Source organism: Eptesicus fuscus, chromosome 15, assembly GCF_027574615.1.
Source record: "Eptesicus fuscus isolate TK198812 chromosome 15, DD_ASM_mEF_20220401, whole genome shotgun sequence".
In the NCBI taxonomy this organism is placed as follows: Eukaryota; Metazoa; Chordata; class Mammalia; order Chiroptera; family Vespertilionidae; genus Eptesicus; species Eptesicus fuscus.
The window spans coordinates 35,390,791-35,408,513 of NC_072487.1; the positions used below are offsets into that span (position 1 = coordinate 35,390,791).

At 44.5% G+C, this 17,723-nt stretch overlaps 1 protein-coding gene across 4 annotated transcripts in view; it reads left to right on the top strand.

Annotated features, from left to right (window-relative positions):
- TJP2 (tight junction protein 2) overlaps nt 1-17,723 on the top strand; it is a 110,374-nt gene that overhangs the window by 84,866 nt on the left and 7,785 nt on the right. For all 4 annotated transcript variants that reach the window (XM_054727341.1, XM_054727339.1, XM_054727338.1 and 1 more), the window contains 11 exons: nt 670-778; nt 884-1,011; nt 1,591-1,657; nt 2,426-2,576; nt 6,620-6,728; nt 8,157-8,367; nt 9,001-9,188; nt 9,634-9,729; nt 10,956-11,035; nt 11,440-11,650; nt 17,408-17,508. In XM_054727341.1, the coding sequence (XP_054583316.1) occupies nt 670-778; nt 884-1,011; nt 1,591-1,657; nt 2,426-2,576; nt 6,620-6,728; nt 8,157-8,367; nt 9,001-9,188; nt 9,634-9,729; nt 10,956-11,035; nt 11,440-11,650; nt 17,408-17,508 (1,451 nt within the window). The remainder of the gene's footprint in view (nt 1-669; nt 779-883; nt 1,012-1,590; nt 1,658-2,425; nt 2,577-6,619; nt 6,729-8,156; nt 8,368-9,000; nt 9,189-9,633; nt 9,730-10,955; nt 11,036-11,439; nt 11,651-17,407; nt 17,509-17,723) is intronic.

Below are 17,723 nucleotides of genomic sequence, written 5' to 3' on the forward strand. Positions count from 1 at the left end.
ACGTCATCCCAGCATGCTAAGAGCCTGGAGTGTGTTGCCTTGCTTTTCAAAGTGTGGTCCTCACTCCACCGGCAGCCTCAGCAGCATCTGGGAGCTTAATACACTTGCAGTGTCTCTGGCCTCACCCCAGGACAGCTGCATCCTCACCCCAGAACAAGAGCGTGGATGATTTGTGTGTGCATTAATGTTGGAGAAGCATATACATGTGACCCAGTAATTGAATTTTGAGTCTTCAGTAGCAGCTTTGATAGAAAGTGTGATGAAAGAGAGACCTAGAATTCTTTATTCGGCTTTCTCTTTATTAATTAACTAGAGGCCGAATGCATGAAATTTGTGCAAGGGGCTTGGCCCTTGCAGCCTGCGGCGGCTTGCCTCAGTCCTCGCAGCCCCGGAATGCCGGACGTTTGGCCGTCCGGTCTAATTAGCATATTATGCTTTTATTATTATAGATGCCCTCCCCTTCCGACAGAACATGTCAGTAAAAAATGTATATACGAGTAGTGCATAATCTATCAGATTTTTTTTTTTTTTTTCACTTCGGGAAGACTCATAGCACATTTACGGCCTGCCTCTCTTCCGTTTCCCATGTTTCCTAACCAGAGCGGGGATAATTTCTGGTGCAGGTCTTAAATATTTCACGGCAAAGTCTTTTCTCATTGTTGAAACCAGATATCTCGGAAATAGAGTCAAACCGGTCGTTTTCCCCAGAGGAGAGACGGCAGCCGTATTCCGACTGTGATTATCATTCCTCCAATGAGAAGCTGAAGGAAAAGCCCAGGTGAGGCGATGTGTATTTCCCCTCGCACACGCCGCTGTGAGTGTGCACACAAAGGTATGTGCGAATCTGTCCCATGATGGGATGTTTACATGCCGTGTGCTTAAGTTCGAGGGAGGACATCCAGAGCAGATGGTCCCGGATGGGCTCCACACCCACTCCCTTCAAGTGCGCGGGGGATATTGCAGCTGCTGCAGAGACCAGCCAGGAGCCCAAACACCAAGAGGAAGCCCCAGGTAAGGCTCATTTTATTTATTTTTTTAAAATATATTTTTATTTATTTCAGAGAGGAAGGGAGAGGGAGAGAAAGAGAGAAACGTCAATGATGAGAGAGAATCACTGATTGGCTGCCACCTGCACAGGGGTTGAGCCTGCAACCCGGGCATGTGCCCTGACCAGGAATCACACCATGATCTCCTGATTCATAGGTTGATGCTCAACCACTGAGCCACACCAGCTGGGCGGGTGAGGCTCATTTTGAATAAATAAATAGTCCCTTTCAGAAGTTTTTGCTTGGTAAGTCCAGAGGATGGCTGGAAGGAGAGAGAAAAATTACTTGAAAAATCATTCTCAAAAAGGAAGAGACACCTTGCATTTTAGAGGTTCATTTCTCACTTACTTAGGAACGGTTGGCACCTGCCATCTTAGAATTAAACTTCACTGTAAAGACTTACATTTGTGGTTTAATGTGGTGACACATATGCAGCATAAGGTACAGACTTGAATTTTTGGTGGGTTCTGTGATCTTTATATTTTGAGACAAACACACTCCTTTTAGTCCACGTCGATAATGACAGGTGCTTTCTAACCCACAGCTCCTCAGCCAAAAGCATTCCCGAGGACTTTTCTTCGTCCCAGTCCTGAAGATGAAGCGATTTATGGGTATGTGTTCCCGTCTCTCTTTCCCTGTCTTCTTCCACATAGCTCTTCCTCCTGAACTGAAATCCAGAAGAATGGCGTTTTGTTTAGCGACGGGTGGTGATTTTACATGTAATCAGCCACCTCGAACCCACGCCTGTTGCTAGAGTTCATGAGAAAGAGAAATCATTTGTGGGAGAGTGAAATGTGGAAGCGGGTGAAGTGGGTCTGCTGTGTCCTTACCTGGCCACGTCTCCAGAATGCGATTCTGGATGTTTGAGTTGGCAGCTGGGTAACAACAGACAGGTGACGTGCTGCTTACCAAGTGCCTCTGTTGGGCTGCAGAGACAGGAGGATCCCAGGGTGGGGGAGGGACGGGACGCCGTGCTATGCACTTGACCATGGTCAGTGTTCAAGAGCAGCAGCTCCTGGATTAGGAGGTGGCTTTCTTGAACCCAGGCTGTGTGTCTGTTTGGCAGGAGCCCTGGCTCAGCGAGAGGCTTGATTAGTTTATATGGCCTTGATTTTAACCCCAACCTTGCCCTTTCTTTGCTTTCTAATCTTGAGTGAGCTCCCATAAACATTCTATGTTTCCACTCCGACCCTGGTAACGTGGGCCTGTTGTATTCATCGTACAGTCCCAAGGAAGATAAAATTACACATGCTAGGAGGAAAATGAAACTATGCATCGCTCTATAGAAAGAAGAAATGAAATCTCTGATCTGCTCATGTTGGTCCCCTTTTCCATAAATAATCTTCCATTTTCCCTCTCTGAAACGGAAACCACCGAAGCCCCAATACCAAGATGGTGAGGTTCAGGAAGGGGGACAGCGTGGGCCTGCGGCTGGCTGGTGGCAACGACGTCGGGATATTTGTGGGCGGCATTCAGGAGGGGACCTCGGCAGACCAAGAAGGCCTTCTAGAAGGCGACCAAATTCTGAAGGTAAGGAGAGCCCAGTCCTGTGTCTGGGAGTTACTGGGAAAGAGTGGGGTTTCTGGCCGTCTTCCGTAAGGGAGAGGGGGAAGTGGTCCCACTTGTGAAAATAGGTCGGCTTCAGGTTTGTCGATGCCCGGCATCAAGGTCTCAGTTTCCCTGAAATGGGTCCTGTCTTCTCAGTTCTGGAACCCAAAAGTCACTCCTGGGTGGGAATTTATAATGTTCAAGACCCTTGCAAAGATTTGTATTAGCTTTATTAACAAAAAAACAAACAAAACAAAAAAATCAAGACTGTAGCTAAAGCCTAGGAAGAAGATCTTTCAAAATATCTTGCTGCCCTAGCTGGTTTGGCTCAGTGGATAGAGCGTCGGCCTGTGGACTGAAGGGTACCGGGTTCAATTCTGGTCAAGGGCACATACCTCCTGCCCTGGTTGGGGCGAGTGTGGCAGGCAACCAATCGATGTATATCTGTCATATTGATATTTCCCTCTCTATGTCTCTACCCTCCCTCCCACTCTCTAAAAAGTCAATGGAAAAAATATCCTTGGGTGAGGTTTAACAAGAAGAAGACAATCTTGCTAATTTGGGTTTATTTTTTAAAATATATATTTACTGATTTCTGAGAGGAAGGGTCAGGGAGAGAGAGAGAAATATCAATGATGAAAGAGAATCATTGATCAGCCGCCTCCTGCACGCCCCCTACTGGGGATCAAGCTCACAACCCAGACATATGCCCTCACCTGACCGGGATTTGAATCGTGACCGCCTGGTTCATAGGTCGAAGGTCAACCACAGAGCCATGCTAGCCGGGCTGTAATTTTGTCTTTCATCGATTCCCCTGTCTGGTTGTCACTCTCAAGGCAGTGTGCTGTAATTGAACAGAGGTGGGTGTTGGCACCAGATTGTCTGATTTGAATCCCATCCCAGGCTCTCATTAGTTCTGTGACCCTGGCTCAACCTCTGAGACTCGGGTTTCTGTCTCTGTTCAGTGGGGATAAGAACACCTGCCGTGCAGGGACCCTGGAAGATGAGCGTAGATAACACAGGCACCTAGCGGAGTTCCTGGCACAGAGCACGAAGGTCCATGTCCCTTCTTCACCCACTGGAAAAGAATAAGTCGCTGCCACTGAATGTGTTATTGACATCCGTCCAGGAGAGGAGTTTCTTGGTTAATCAAATATTAGTACTTTTAAAGTTACTGTATAGGAGTTTGTATAATCTCTTGGTTTTAAAAAATAACCAACGCAGCTTGGACATTTTATGCAATAGGTGTAAAGTATTCCCAGTGACTTCAGAATAAACTTCAGGAATGTCAAGTACCTCTTGACTGTTACAAATACAGAATGCTAGGGAACTGGCTTCCCTGGAATTCCTGCTTCTGTAAACTTGCATCTCTTCTGTGGGAGTTCCTCGGGGGTCTGGTAAGAGCATCTAGGCTCAGAGGAGAGGGGTGTAAACGCAGAATTCCTGAGGGAGCAGGACGCAGAGCACCAAGCGGGCAGCCCTCTTGCCTCTTGCCTCTTGGCCCCGTTGCAGTAGGTGAGCTTTCATTTCCAGAGCACATGAAGGGCAAACCTTGATCGTGAGCCTGGCTGAAGCTGTCCAGTGACATTCTAGACCCTCTTTGGCTTTGGTCAGGATCCTAGAAGACTAAGTGTACCTGAGTGAACCTTGTGGTGCCACATGATCCTAGGAAACATCACTTACCAAGTGCTACTGATAAGCGTCCCATCCAGTGCCAGCTCATACCAATTTACTCCTGGGTCGACGCCAAAGGAGAGAAAACGTGTTTCCTAACTAGTATTGGGGCCATCGGAAGCCAGGTAGGAGGAGTTTGGAAGCTTTTGCTCAGGAAGGATCAAGGATAAAATATTTTTTATTCGGGGAAAATAGATTTTCTGAATTTCCATGGGAAGAAAAAAAATAGGGAGTTCACAGAGGGACTTGACGGGTTGACCTCTCCGTAAGTCGCTAAAGCTGGGAGAGTCACTTCCATGGGTAAAAGCTATGGTATGCAGCGTTTATACTTAAGAAAGTGTCTTGTTTCCTGTTTTCACTTGGCGACAAGGAAGAAACCGTGGGAACTGGCTTCCTGGCTCCTGATTGTGAATCAGTTTTCTGAGGACCACAAAAGGGCTGAAAAAGATGGACCTCGCCTGCTGGGCAGGGAGGCCGCTCCGCCCGCATGAGCTGAGGCTGATACAGACTCCTCTTTGGGCTCCCAGCGGGCACGGGAGACCCTGTAAGCTACTCAATAGACAATAAGAGGCTATTTCTCGGAGAGGACTGTACAGTCTAACTTTCAAAGAGTCAACGTGCTGCCCTGTTGTTGGCTTTTTCACTTCAATTTGTTTCAGAACTCGTTTACGTGGTGACATTGAATCTATGTGGTGCACCGTGTACAGACGCCAGCCACGTTTTGTATCACAGGGGTTTTAAGTGCGGCTCTTCCTTTTGTCAGGTGACAGCCTGACCTGTGCAAAGAAGACAGGAGTGGGCTGTACTTCGGCCCACGGAGTGTGTGGCTTGTAAATAACAGACACAGACATGCCCTGGGGCGAGGCCGGGCTGTCTCTCTGCTTATTATTGGTCTGGCAGGGCTGTCCTTTCCCTTTCAGAAACTTTTAGGGGATGGAAAGGAGAAAAAAACACCTCTAAGTTTGCTCATTAACCATGTGGATTTTACAGTGTAGCTACCCTGTGTGCTTAAATTTTGACTGTTAAAAGTGTTTTGTCTAAACGGAAGGTCAGTTTCACATGGCTGTAGAGATGGACAGAGGGACCTGTAGGGCTTTCTCTTATGTAAATAAACCAATAGAAGCCTATACATTCATATAAAAACATACATGTGGCCGTTTATAGACACAGATGTAGATCTACAAATGGCATAAGAAAGCATCAGGGACAAAGTGCAATCAATGATCCCTAATTGGGGGATGGAGAGATGAGAATGACGGTTGTCTTAAGTGCTAAATATTGTTTCCAAGGAAAAGTTAATGTGATTGCTTTAGCAGATCATTTTATTTTAAAAGGACCAAGTAAGTTTTAGTCTACTGCCCGTTTTCATTGGATTATAAATTCTGACATTCATTAAATCATACCTTCTAACATTAATGAATGAACTGCTTTTAGTAATAAAGTAGTACTCTTTGATTAAAGGCTTCTACAATCCTCAATGACTGAAGAGCATATTTCATAGGAATTCTGTACTTTTTACTTCTGTCATACATTATTAAAATATTAGGGACTTTAAAATAATTTTTGAATTTTACTATTTGTAATTTTTCTCTTGTCACGTGGTTTGAAAGGTACAAAACAAAGATGTCAAAATGTCTTCCCCTCCCACATTTCAATTTTACTTGCTTTATAACTTCCGAATGCTACTTACAGTTGTGGTCTCCTTGCCAGAAATTAAGTGTGTGTCAGAAGCTTAAATACTTTAAGCCTGTATATTAGGGTATTTGCCTCCCATATAAGGCTAATGCTCTTCAATTTTCTAAACTCCTATTAAACGACTTTTAGGTGGTAGAAGCTATAGGAGAAAGGCAGAATTGATCAGAACTTTTATTTTCAGGCTTTTATTTGAACTAATTTAAAAATAGTGTGAATGCCTTCAGCTAGGCCAGCATGCTTGTTTGCCGTAGACCCCACCACGCCCTGTTGCATTATAGTTACCTCTTTCCTGATCATGACCTCCCTGGCTACCTCAATGGGAGACTCAAAGAAAAACAAACACAACCACAAAAAGTTCCAATCTGATCTCCTGGCAGGACTTGGACAGAATGCATCTTCCTAAGGGTGGTTGGCAGTGTGGGAGGCAGGCAGGTGTGGTGATGCCCCACAGGCCAGGCCAGTAGCAGGGTGCTGGGAGGGCTTGATAGGGGCACTAAGGACTTCTTTACATCTGAGTTTTGCTCTGGGAAGACCCTGATGAAAAGGCCCAGATAGAATGTTAGAATTTATAGTCCAATGAAAGCTAAGGCAGCACCTTTTTATAAACAACTTCTTGTTTTTTTGTTTTTGTTTTTCCTGTTCGCCCTTCCCATCAGGTGAACACACAGGATTTCAGAGGGATGGTTCGGGAAGATGCTGTTCTCTACCTGTTAGAAATCCCCAAAGGTGAAATGGTGACCATTTTAGCTCAGAGCCGAGCTGATGGTGAGCAAGTCTGTTCATGTGTTTAATGGTGGGGGAGATTCTGTTCATGTGTTTAATGGTGGGGGAGATTGTGGGGAGGATGAGAGAAGTGTCTTGGGACCAGAAGAGGTAAACTTGGGTATTAAAAAATGGAAATGGGGGATTCTAACACCTAATCTTTGGAGACAATTTGGGCACCATTTAACTTTCTATAGAAATGTTTCCTATGCACCCACTGATTGTGTCAGTTTGGAATATACAACTGCTTTTCTGAACAGTGATCCATCCTTAAGTACTACCTGGAGTTATTGTTGAGTCTTTCATGTGATGGATGCAAAGAGCCCTACCTACGGGTCAGCTCCCACATTAACTCTTACCCATCGGACACGTTGCTTCACCTTACCAGGTCTCATTGTTTTCACCTGTAGAATGGGAGTTGATAGTGTCTTTCCTGCCTGCTTCAGAGGGTTGATTGACAGCGGGGTCAGTGCTCTCCAGAGAAATAGAACCAATAGGGGTGTGTGTGTGTGTGTGTGTGTGTGTGTGTGTGTGTGAGTGAGAGAGAGAGAGAGAGAGAGGTGGTTGATTGATTATAAATAATTGGCCTAACGATTACATAGGCTGGCAAATCCCAAAATCTATAGAGTGAATGGCAAGCTGGAGACTCAAGAGAACTGATAATTTAGTTTTAGTCCAAGTCCAAACGCTGGCAGGTTTGAGACCTAGAAGAACTGATGTTTCTATCTGAGGGTGAAGGCAGGAAAAAGCTGGTGTCCCACTCGAAAGCGGGAAGAGTTCGTTTTCTCTAAGTAGGGGTTCATCTTTTTGTTCTATTCAAGCCTTCAACTGATTGGCTGAGGCCCATCCACATCAGGGAGTGCAGTCTGCTTTACTTAGTCCAGTGGTCGGCCAACCGCGGCTCGCGAGCCACATGCGGCTCTTTGGCCCCTTGAGTGTGGCTCTTCCACAAAATACCACAAAGTACGGGCGCACACGTACAGTGCGATTGAAACTTCGTGGCCCATGCGCAGAAGTCAGTTTTCGGCCTGGGCGAGTCTATTTTGAAGAAGTGGGGGTGTTGGTTGGTCGGGCGACGGGAGACGCCGTGCGCGTGTGGCTCGCGAGCTGCGGTTTGCCGACCACTGACTTAGTCTGTCAGTTTAAACATTAATCTCTTCCCAAAACACCCAGAGTAATATTTGACCAAATATCTGGGCATCCTGTGGGCCAGTCAAGTTGACACATAAAATTACTCATCAAGGTAGCGCATAGTTGTTTATTCTTCTTCCTATTTGAGCCATGGTTCCCGTAGGGCCTGTATACTGAGTTTGCTAAGTGGACAGAAGGTAAAGGGGGTGATCAGAAATAGGAGAAGCTGATAGATAACGCTTTAAGAAAAGACCTCTCGCTAAGCAGAGTGCAGCACACAGCAATGCTTTTGCCTTTCAGTGTACAGAGAGATTCTGGCTTGTGGCAGAGGGGATTCGTTTTTTATAAGAAGCCACTTTGAATGTGAGAAGGAAACTCCACAGAGCCTGGCCTTCACCAGGGGGGAGATCTTCCGAGTGGTGGATACCCTGTATGACGGCAAGCTGGGCCACTGGCTGGCCGTGAGGATCGGAAACGAGCTGGAGAAAGGCTTAATCCCCAACAAAAGCAGGTATCTGAGACCACACGCTCCCACACGCCCCTCTTTCCCGGTCCCCCCACAAATAAACCACAGTCCCGCCCTCCTCAGGAAGAAGCTGCACTTGGCTTCACAATTTGTCCTCATATCCTCTCCTGTCCTCTACGTCCTGTTTGTGAGGCGTGGCCTAGAACTGTGAAATAGCCGCCAGCTGGTTTGTGGCTTTGAACGATGTCCTAAGGCATGTCCGCTGCCTGGCATGGGATGCGAGCAGATACCGAGTGGCTGTAGGAAACCAACACGCCCTTAGAGATGTGTTGCCCCTGTCCAGTGCGTGTCCCTCATCCTCAGCCCCAGGGGACTCTTACTGGTTTGCTGACGCCGGGGAGAATAGGCAGGACACCTGTATTTTGGCCAGGGCTTCAGGTCTGTTGCCTGTTTCGTGGGCTCATTAGTCAGCTACTTCTGGTGGATTTCATGGGGACCAAGCCTTTATCCACCTCCGTCGGGAAGAGAGAGTCCCACATTTCCCACCTGCGAGACCTCGTCCTTGTCAAGCTGCATCTTCCCGGGTTCATCAGAAATGCTGAGGAGTCTTGGTGAACAACACGCACATTCGCACATTTCTGGCTCTAGAGATTTCCTTCCTGTGGTTTCTTCCCTCAGAGCTGAACAAATGGCCAGCGTCCAGAATGCCCAGAGAGACAACGCTGGGGACAGGGCAGACTTCTGGAGGATGCGTGGCCAGCGATCGGGCGTGAAGAAGAACTTGAGGAAGAGCCGGGAAGACCTCACGGCCGCCGTGTCGGTTAGCACCAAGTTCCCCGCCTACGAGAGGGTTTTGCTGCGAGAAGGTGAGGAAGCCGCGCGGGGCTAGGAAGGGATCCGACTGGGCTCGGGGCCCCATCCTTTTTCATTTTCAGATTATAACTGTCAAGGTCAGAGGTTTCTATATCCCTGAGACCAAAGCCAGGCTATCGAGTTGGACTTGTATCCAAACACTAAAAAAGACAAAGAGGCGAGCTGCACAAACTCACACATGGCAGCGTATCCACGACCTCGGTTAGTGTTTCATGCTGCCGTTCAGCGGTTTTTGCATATTACCTCTAGTGAAGTTCCTCTTTAATAGTAGGGGAATGAAGGCATGTTCTTTAGAGGAGACCTTGGCTGAATTGGGGTGGGAGGACATGCAGTTTCTCTCGTGGAGACGTTATCAGTAGCCTATAAAATACTCTTGCTTCTTATTTTAACAGCAGAGGAGGTGTATGTGTTTTCATTGCCTTTCTTGTCTCATTTCAGCTGGTTTCAAGAGACCCGTGGTGTTGTTTGGACCCATAGCAGATATAGCGATGGAAAGGTTGGCAAGTGTGTTACCTGACCTGTTCCAAATTGCTAGTAAGTCTGTTTGTGATATTTTTTTTTTCCACCAAATTTTAATTTGAAAATATCTAATGTACAGAAAAAAATGAAAAAGTAATGAAAACTCACATATACATCACCTGGAGTCACCGGCACGAGTTAACATTTTGGCATATACACTCCCCCCCACCCACCATCGGCACCACTTACACACTTTTTAAAAAATATATATATTTTATTGATTTTTTACAGAGAGGAAGGGAGAGGGATAGAGAGTTAGAAACATCGATGAGAGAGAAACATCAATCAGCTGCCTCCTGCACACCCCCTACTGGGGATGTGCCCGCAACCAAGGTACATGCCCTTGACCGGAATCGAACCTGGGACCCTTCAGTCTGCAGGCTGACGCTCTATCCACTGAGCCACACCAGTTAGGGCACCACTTACACATTTCTTAAAATTTCTGCTGAACAATCTGAAAGTTGAAGTTGTATTTTTTTTTTTATTGTATATGTGTATAATTTTTTACTTTATTTACTTTTTTGTTTTTTGGTTTGTTTGTTTGTTTTTAATTACTTTATTGATTAAGGTATCACATATTTGTCCTCAACCCCCCCTCCATTCCCATCCCAAACCCCTCCACACGCGTGCCCCCACCCCCCTGTTGTCCGTGAAGTTGTAGACATTATAACACTTTTTATCCCTGTGAATCTCTTAAGAATAAAGACGTTATCTCCTCCTACACAACATTACCATGATCACAGCCAGAAATGTAACATGGATTCAATGATATTAATTAGTATGTAGTCTATTTTTCAGGTTTTCTTAATTTTCCAATTTCGTATTACATAATTTTATTTTCATGAGTAACAGAAGCAGTGGCCTTCATATCAAGAACTTTAAAAAATATTCTATTATGGAAAATATAAACATATACAAAGGTAGAGAGAAAGTTTAATGAACTCTCGTGTTTATGACCATTTTTCAAAATTACATATACAACCTGAAACACGTTTGATTTTTATGTCTCTCTAGTCTCCTTTTTTCTAAATTATTTGGTGACATTGATACCGTGAAGAGTCCAAGCCACTTGTCTCACTTGTGGCCTGTTTCTCGTGATTAGATTTCGGCCTAACAGCCAGTGTGGGTCCTCCATTGCCTCTCATTAAGTGGCACCTTATGTCCAATGTCACATCATTGCTGATACTGGGTTGGAGTATTTGATCACCAGTGGTTTCTAAAAAATTACTTTGCTTTTGCAGAATCGGAGCCGAAAGATGCAGGATCTGAGAAATCCAGCGGGGTGGTGCGGTTAAACACCGTGAGGCAAATTATCGAACAGGTGAGAAAATGAATCTGAAGGCCATGTTGTCAGAAAGAGCTGAGTCATACTAGTAGTTTGCTGCAGTCTTTCTGAGAATGGAGTTTGTATTTTAATAATCGTTAAATATTAATGATAAAAAATGAGTATAAATACAAGATGTTTCTTTGTGTGGAAACATGATATTCTGTGGTTGTGATGTGTTTTTTTCCAAAGTTCTCAGCATTGTACCAAAGAACTCATTTCCTTAGAAATTCTAATAGATTGGTAGTATTAAGTGGACATATGTGAAGAAAACCGTCTTCTGCTTTATTATTTAAATTGACAAGTTTTCCTGATTGATGCCACCTTTACTGATTAAGGCAAACTCTTCGATGCTCTATGACTTTACATGCCATTTACACACGTCTCCCCATTTCTAACAGGATAAGCATGCCCTATTGGATGTGACTCCTAAGGCCGTGGACCTGTTGAATTACACTCAGTGGTTCCCGATTGTGATTTTTTTCAACCCAGACTCTAGACAAGGTGTCAAAACCATGAGACAGAGGTTGGATCCAACATCCAACAAAAGTTCTCGAAAGCTATATGATCAAGCCAACAAGCTTAAGAAAACGTGTGCACATCTTTTTACAGGTAAGTGAAATTTAAAATGTAGTCTCTTTGCTCCAAAGTGAGAATTAGAGCATTGAAGGATGAAAGCAATAAGGAAATAATCTGAATAGTTATCTGAAATATACTACTCATGACTCCTTGAAAAGTAGCTAATCCTATAAAATGGGTGTATTAGACTCATGGCATTTGTATATGCAATTTTGAAAAATGGTCATAAACACGAGAGTTCGTTAAACTTTCTCTCTACCTTTGTATATGTTTATATTTTCCGTAATAGAGTATTTTTTGTAGTTCTTGATATGAAGGCCACTGCTTGTTACTCATGAAAGTAAAATGATGTGAGACTGTGACATGTTTTAGTAACTGATTATATGCACTACTTTATAAATGACTAGTTATGTGAACGTGGTATAATTAAGGGTTTAAAAGGGTTACGTAAAGTTTTGGAGCTGCATGAGGAGACTGTCTGGATGTGATGTCCTTAGGATAATGATAGCTGTTTTGAGTTCAGTACCAATCATTGTCAACCTATGTCGTACTCAGCATATCTGACACTGGGTGAGGGGAGGGGGGTTGAATCTATGCCCACATTAGACCCTTGTTTTACTGTCACTGGCTTTTCTGGTTAAAGAGTGAGCTGCACTAAACCACCGTGGTGAAATGCTGTACCCGAGAGGTAATTTAGCCAAATGCAAAGGATGGAGTGGTCCATCATAAACCGGAGTGTAGAGTCGTAAGAGCTTGTGCTTTTGATATATCCTATATAATAAAAGGCTAATATGCAAATCGACCAATTGGCGGAACAACCGGTCGCTATGATGCGCACTGACCACCAGGGGGCAGATGCTCAACGCAGGAGCTGCCCCCTGGTGATCAGTGCACTCCCACAGGGGGAGCGCCGCTCAGCTAGAAGCTGGGCTCACGGCTAGAGAGCGCAGCGGCGGTGGCGGGAGCCTCCCTGGAGGGAGCGGGCCTAAGCTGTCATTTGGACATCCCCCGAGGGCTCCCGGACTGTGAGAGGGTGCAGGCTGGCCTGAGGGACCCTTCTCCCCCCTTCCCCAAGTGTACGAATTTCGTGCATTGGGCCTCTAGTTCATACATAATCTTTCCTCTGTCGTTTTTACTACTGCTACTACTAGTAGTAATAATATAACAATAATAATTATTATTACTATTTTTATTATAGTGACAGCTCACAGTGGTTCAGTCTTTCCTGTGCCCTGCCTTTTTGGGCCATAAGAAAGGCCAGGCGACTCTGCAAGGTCACATATTTAGTATATGGTTGAGCCCAGACTGAAATTATAGCATCTCTGAATATGTGTCCAATATTCTATACATGTTACAGCACAGGCTTATTTTTCTAATGTTGAAAGGGGTCACCTAGTGCAGTTCCTCCATTGAACAGGTCATTCATCCATTTAACTGAGGCCCATGTGATTGTGGCATGCTCGGCCTCTGTCTACTTCATCTCGCCCTCCACTCCTCCTCGTCACTCAAACTCAAGTCCATTGAATGGCTCGGGCCCTCAGAGAGTTGAATTTGGGCTTCATGTGAGGATATGAGATACCAGGAAGGGACGTAATGGGTTGTAGAGGAAGAACCAGGCTGAAGGAGGCTGGATGAAGGGGAGGACAGGGCAGAAGAAGGGGCCAGCGGCTCTGGGGCACTCCCTTTCTCTCCCTTGAGTCAGCATCATTTGCTCTTTGGAGCATAGGCCACGACAGCTGGACGGGTCTGATCGAGGATCTGGAGGAGACCACATGTAGAGGGTTTAACAACTCCTGATTCAGCCCCACTGATAAATTGAAGGTAGGGGGTCTGCACAGTGTCCAGCTCTGTGTGCTGAAGGCCAGCACTGGGCTTAGCCAGTATGCAAGGCATAACTGTGACTTCATTAGAACTGCCTCTGGCACACCAAACCACTTCTCGCCTAAGCTAATCAAGAACTTGAAGGTCTTAGGGTAACTAAAGTCAGAGGCTGGAGTGGACACGTAGACACTGTGAACATCTGGTTTCATCTAGAACTTGGAAGTGACCCATTCTCACCTGTATGTTTCCAACCTCTTTAAGGGTAGATGGAGCAGAGTGCCCACTGGCTGTTACCAGCAAGCCCCGATATCTACCACAGGGCCTTTGAACAGTATTGTCCCCAAACTTCCCATTTGACTCTTCAAAGCTGCGTGGGTGGTCCCACTGAGCGCTTCCTATTGCCCGCGTCTCACTCCGCCTGACCAGGTTGTGACTAGATTGTGTGTGTTGTGGCCAGAATCAGAGGCTTTTTATGATTTTAAATTTATGGCATTTTTATGAATTAATGAGTAGGAAGAGTAGAGCTGCTTTGATTAACATATCCTTCAAAATCAAGAGGTACGGTATGTTGCTTGTAGTGTCACTAGGCTCGATATCCTTTTTTTTCCTCATTGAAAGTAACAAGAAAATCCCGTCCCACAGATGAGTGGCGCTACGACAGTGTTGAAGTGGCTGCCCTTGCAAACTCAAGGGACTCCTCAGTGAAGCGGAGATGACAAGGGAAGCGTTAGTCTGAGATTTGCCCAAAAGCAAGTTAATGTGTCAACATGAGTTAAAATGTTAGGCTGTCCCTTCCCCCTCCCCATTAAAGAAGTTATTGTAGGATACGTTTGCGTGTATATGTCAACAAGGTTCTTTTTTAAAACATAGAGTTTGAATATTATGTTTTCTTGGAATTCCTAAAGCACCCTGTTCATGGTTTGTGGACCACTGAAATGGAATTGTGGCCTTAGAGACCCTAGCAGGGCCACCCTTCCTGCGAAATTGCGGGATTTTTAACATGTACCATAGGATAGCTTTCGCAGGTTTCATTAATGTCACATTTGTACAGTTCAGCCCTAGGACTTTGGAAGTACTAAATACATGTGACTGATCATTATTAGCAATATTACTGTATGCTTCCTTGATTGATTTTCAATGTTACGTATTATAGGAAGATAATTCTGTGTCATTATGTAGTCACTGAAAAGGCTTGGGGGAAAGTGGGTCTTGCTCCAGCTGAAAGCCCGGATCGCAGCAGGCAGTGTTTGGTTTCCCAGGGGATTGTAGAGATTGGTGAGCACAGGACGCAGATGGAAGATGCTGTGCCGTCTGGCTGGGCACCTCAGGTGATGCTTGTCCATTTAGAGGGACTCTCTGCCACATGAATAGCTTAAGTGAGATTTAATTTACATACCCTACAATTCATTCATTTAGAGTGAAAATTTCAGTGGGTCAGAGCATCACCACAATCCATTTTAGGACATTTTCATTGTCCCCAAAGGAAACCCCATACCCCTTAGCAGTCGTTCCCTTGTTTCTTCCCCCAACTCCCACCCCCAGCCTTACTTGTCACTTATTGCTGTTGCTCTTGGCACTTCCTAACCTCCTTGGCTGGGGAGGGAGTCGTGAACACACTCGTGCTGGGGCTGGGAATGGATGCTCCCAGAATCCCAGGACTCGCAGCCAAGACAGAGGCTTGAGTGATGAGCCTTTCACTGTTTCACTTTCTTGAGTTTGAGAAATGCACTAAGCCTGTTCACAGGAACAGACTGGTCCAGAGGTGGGGAGCAACGAGAATTAACCAATGCTGCTAGAAATCAAAGAATCTGAAAAACCTAACGAGCAAAAGCCAACAGTCAACCAAAGGTATTAATTCCAAAGAAAGGACAGGTAGCATCGTAGCTGTGCACACACCCATTGAAAAGAGGCCCAGTGCATGAGATGGATGTTTCCTTTATCCGGAGCTTAGGAAATCAGCTACAGTGAAGTCTTTTTTTTTCTTTTTTTTTTTTCACATACTTGATTCAGTGTGAATTGAGTAAAAGGTTTTGTGACCTTTTTCATTTTATCAGGGGTCATGAACATATATTCTGTGTTTCATAAATGGCCTTTTTTTAAAAAATATATTTTTATTGATTTTAGAAAGGAAGGGAGAGGGAGAGAGAGAGAGAGAGAGAGAGAGAAACATCAATGATGAGAGAGAACACAGATCATCTGTCTCCTGCACGCCCCCGCATTGGGATGGAGCTTGCAGCCTGGGCATGTGACCTCCTGGTTCATAGGTCAATGCTCAACCACTGAGCCAAGCTGGCTGGGCATAAATGTCCTTTTTAACTAGGTTTTCAATACAGACTGTACTCATTTCATACAACTCCAACTTAAAGCTCAGTAAAGCATGTATACATTTAGTTCAGATCTCACATTTTGTCTCTGGGGTGTGCAATCCTACTTCTATATAAAGTAGTACTTACGGTGTCATGTCTTACCCAAGAGCACAGTAATGTTGGCAAAGTACCATGATAAGGATGCAAAAGTCCAAGGAATCAAGGTTAATTTTTTTTGAGTCGTCCAATGTATCAGTTTATTCTAATGCTATAAATAATTAATGACCAGGTAAATTGCCAGCTCCATCAGGAATTTCCAAGGTCAGTGCTAGAACCTCTTAAATGAGAGAATGGTATATGTTACCCGGAAGAAGGCTTGAAGCATAGTTGCTTACAGAATTTGCTTAATGCTGCTTTTTTGGCTGTCTATAGGGAATTATGCAGACCTCAGGACAGAGGGAGCAGGGTGCCAAACAACTTTACCAACAAGCCCCAATTTTCTTTTGGGTGTTAAGAAAAGGCTATGACCTTGTAGCTTGAAAAAAATCCTAATTTCCCTGTAGTATGATCAGTTTAGGTCCAATTTAGTTTATTATTTGGGACCAATGTGCTTCTCTGGTTTATGACCATTAGGCCCATAAATACCTATTGCTGAAGAACGATTTGCATGTGCTTCCTGTGCTTCCTCTTGGTGCTCTGAATTCATGTTTTTAGGTGGGCTGTGTCCTGCACTGGCTAAGGCCATAGGCTCTGAAAGCAAACTTCTGAGTTTGTATCTAGACTTCTTCACTTATTCGGTGTGAGGCCTTGGGCTAGTTTCACTATTGTGCCTCAGTTTCTCTCCTGTAACATGGGGGTGACAGCATACCTGCCTCACAAGGTTTGTGTGCGCATGAAATGAGCTAATCCTTGTCAGGTATTTGTAAAGTGCGTGGTCAATCCATGGCAAGTGCCACTGTGTAAGATACATTTTGTCCTGAATAGAAAATGTGTATTACTTGAATGTATACCTGTAGAGCTTGGTGAATCTGTATGCCTATTCTAAAATGTTTAAGCCTATCAAAATGATATACATTTAAGTATTAACTTCAGTATTTTATTGGAGATATCCAACAGCACACTAGTGTACAGTTTTCTTCTTTATATTATACACTAGAGGCCCAGTGCACGAAATTCGTGCACTAGTAAGGTCCCTAGTGGCTGCTGCTGCCAGCCGGGGCCTCCCTTCCTTTCCCCGGCCGACCCCACCCCCTGGTCGAACTCCTGGACGATCTCCTGGTTGAGGGGACAATTTGCATACTATGCTTTTATTATATAGGATGTCTATGTAATGGTCTTTAAAATACGGTACTTTTCTATCTGTTTTAGGTGTGTTTTCTTTGCTCCTGAAAATATACTCTTTAAAAACATATTTTTAAAGGTAGCTTTTCTGAAAGATAGACAATCTGAAATGAAATTCATCCATTTTTAGGTTTATGGCATCCATCTGTAATGTAAACTCAACTAAAGGGATTTAACATTCAAATATGTGCAAACTTTCTCTTGCGTTTGCCAACGTTTTAGTTCAGATATGACAGAAATGAGTATGAATGATGTCGGATAAGTTTTTAAGTAAACATTGCTTTGGAAATTGATGCAAACTTTTTTGCGTACATCTCTATAGCAACCATTGACCTAAATGCAGCCAACGATAGCTGGTTTGGCAGCTTGAAGGACACAATTCAACATCAGCAAGGAGAAGCAGTTTGGGTCTCTGAAGGAAAGGTATGTGGCATAGATACTCTGCTGCGAGGTGAGAGTCTGTGTTTTGAATCTTTTCTCAAGAGGGTAGTGAATGTAGTAAAGCCATGCCCATTTGAAGGGATGACAACATATGTGCGAATCAAGTTTGCAATTTTATAAATTCTCCTAAAAAGTAATAAAGTGAAGGGGCTTTTAGAAGAAAAGCAGAACGTGATACATGCAACCCTACATTCACT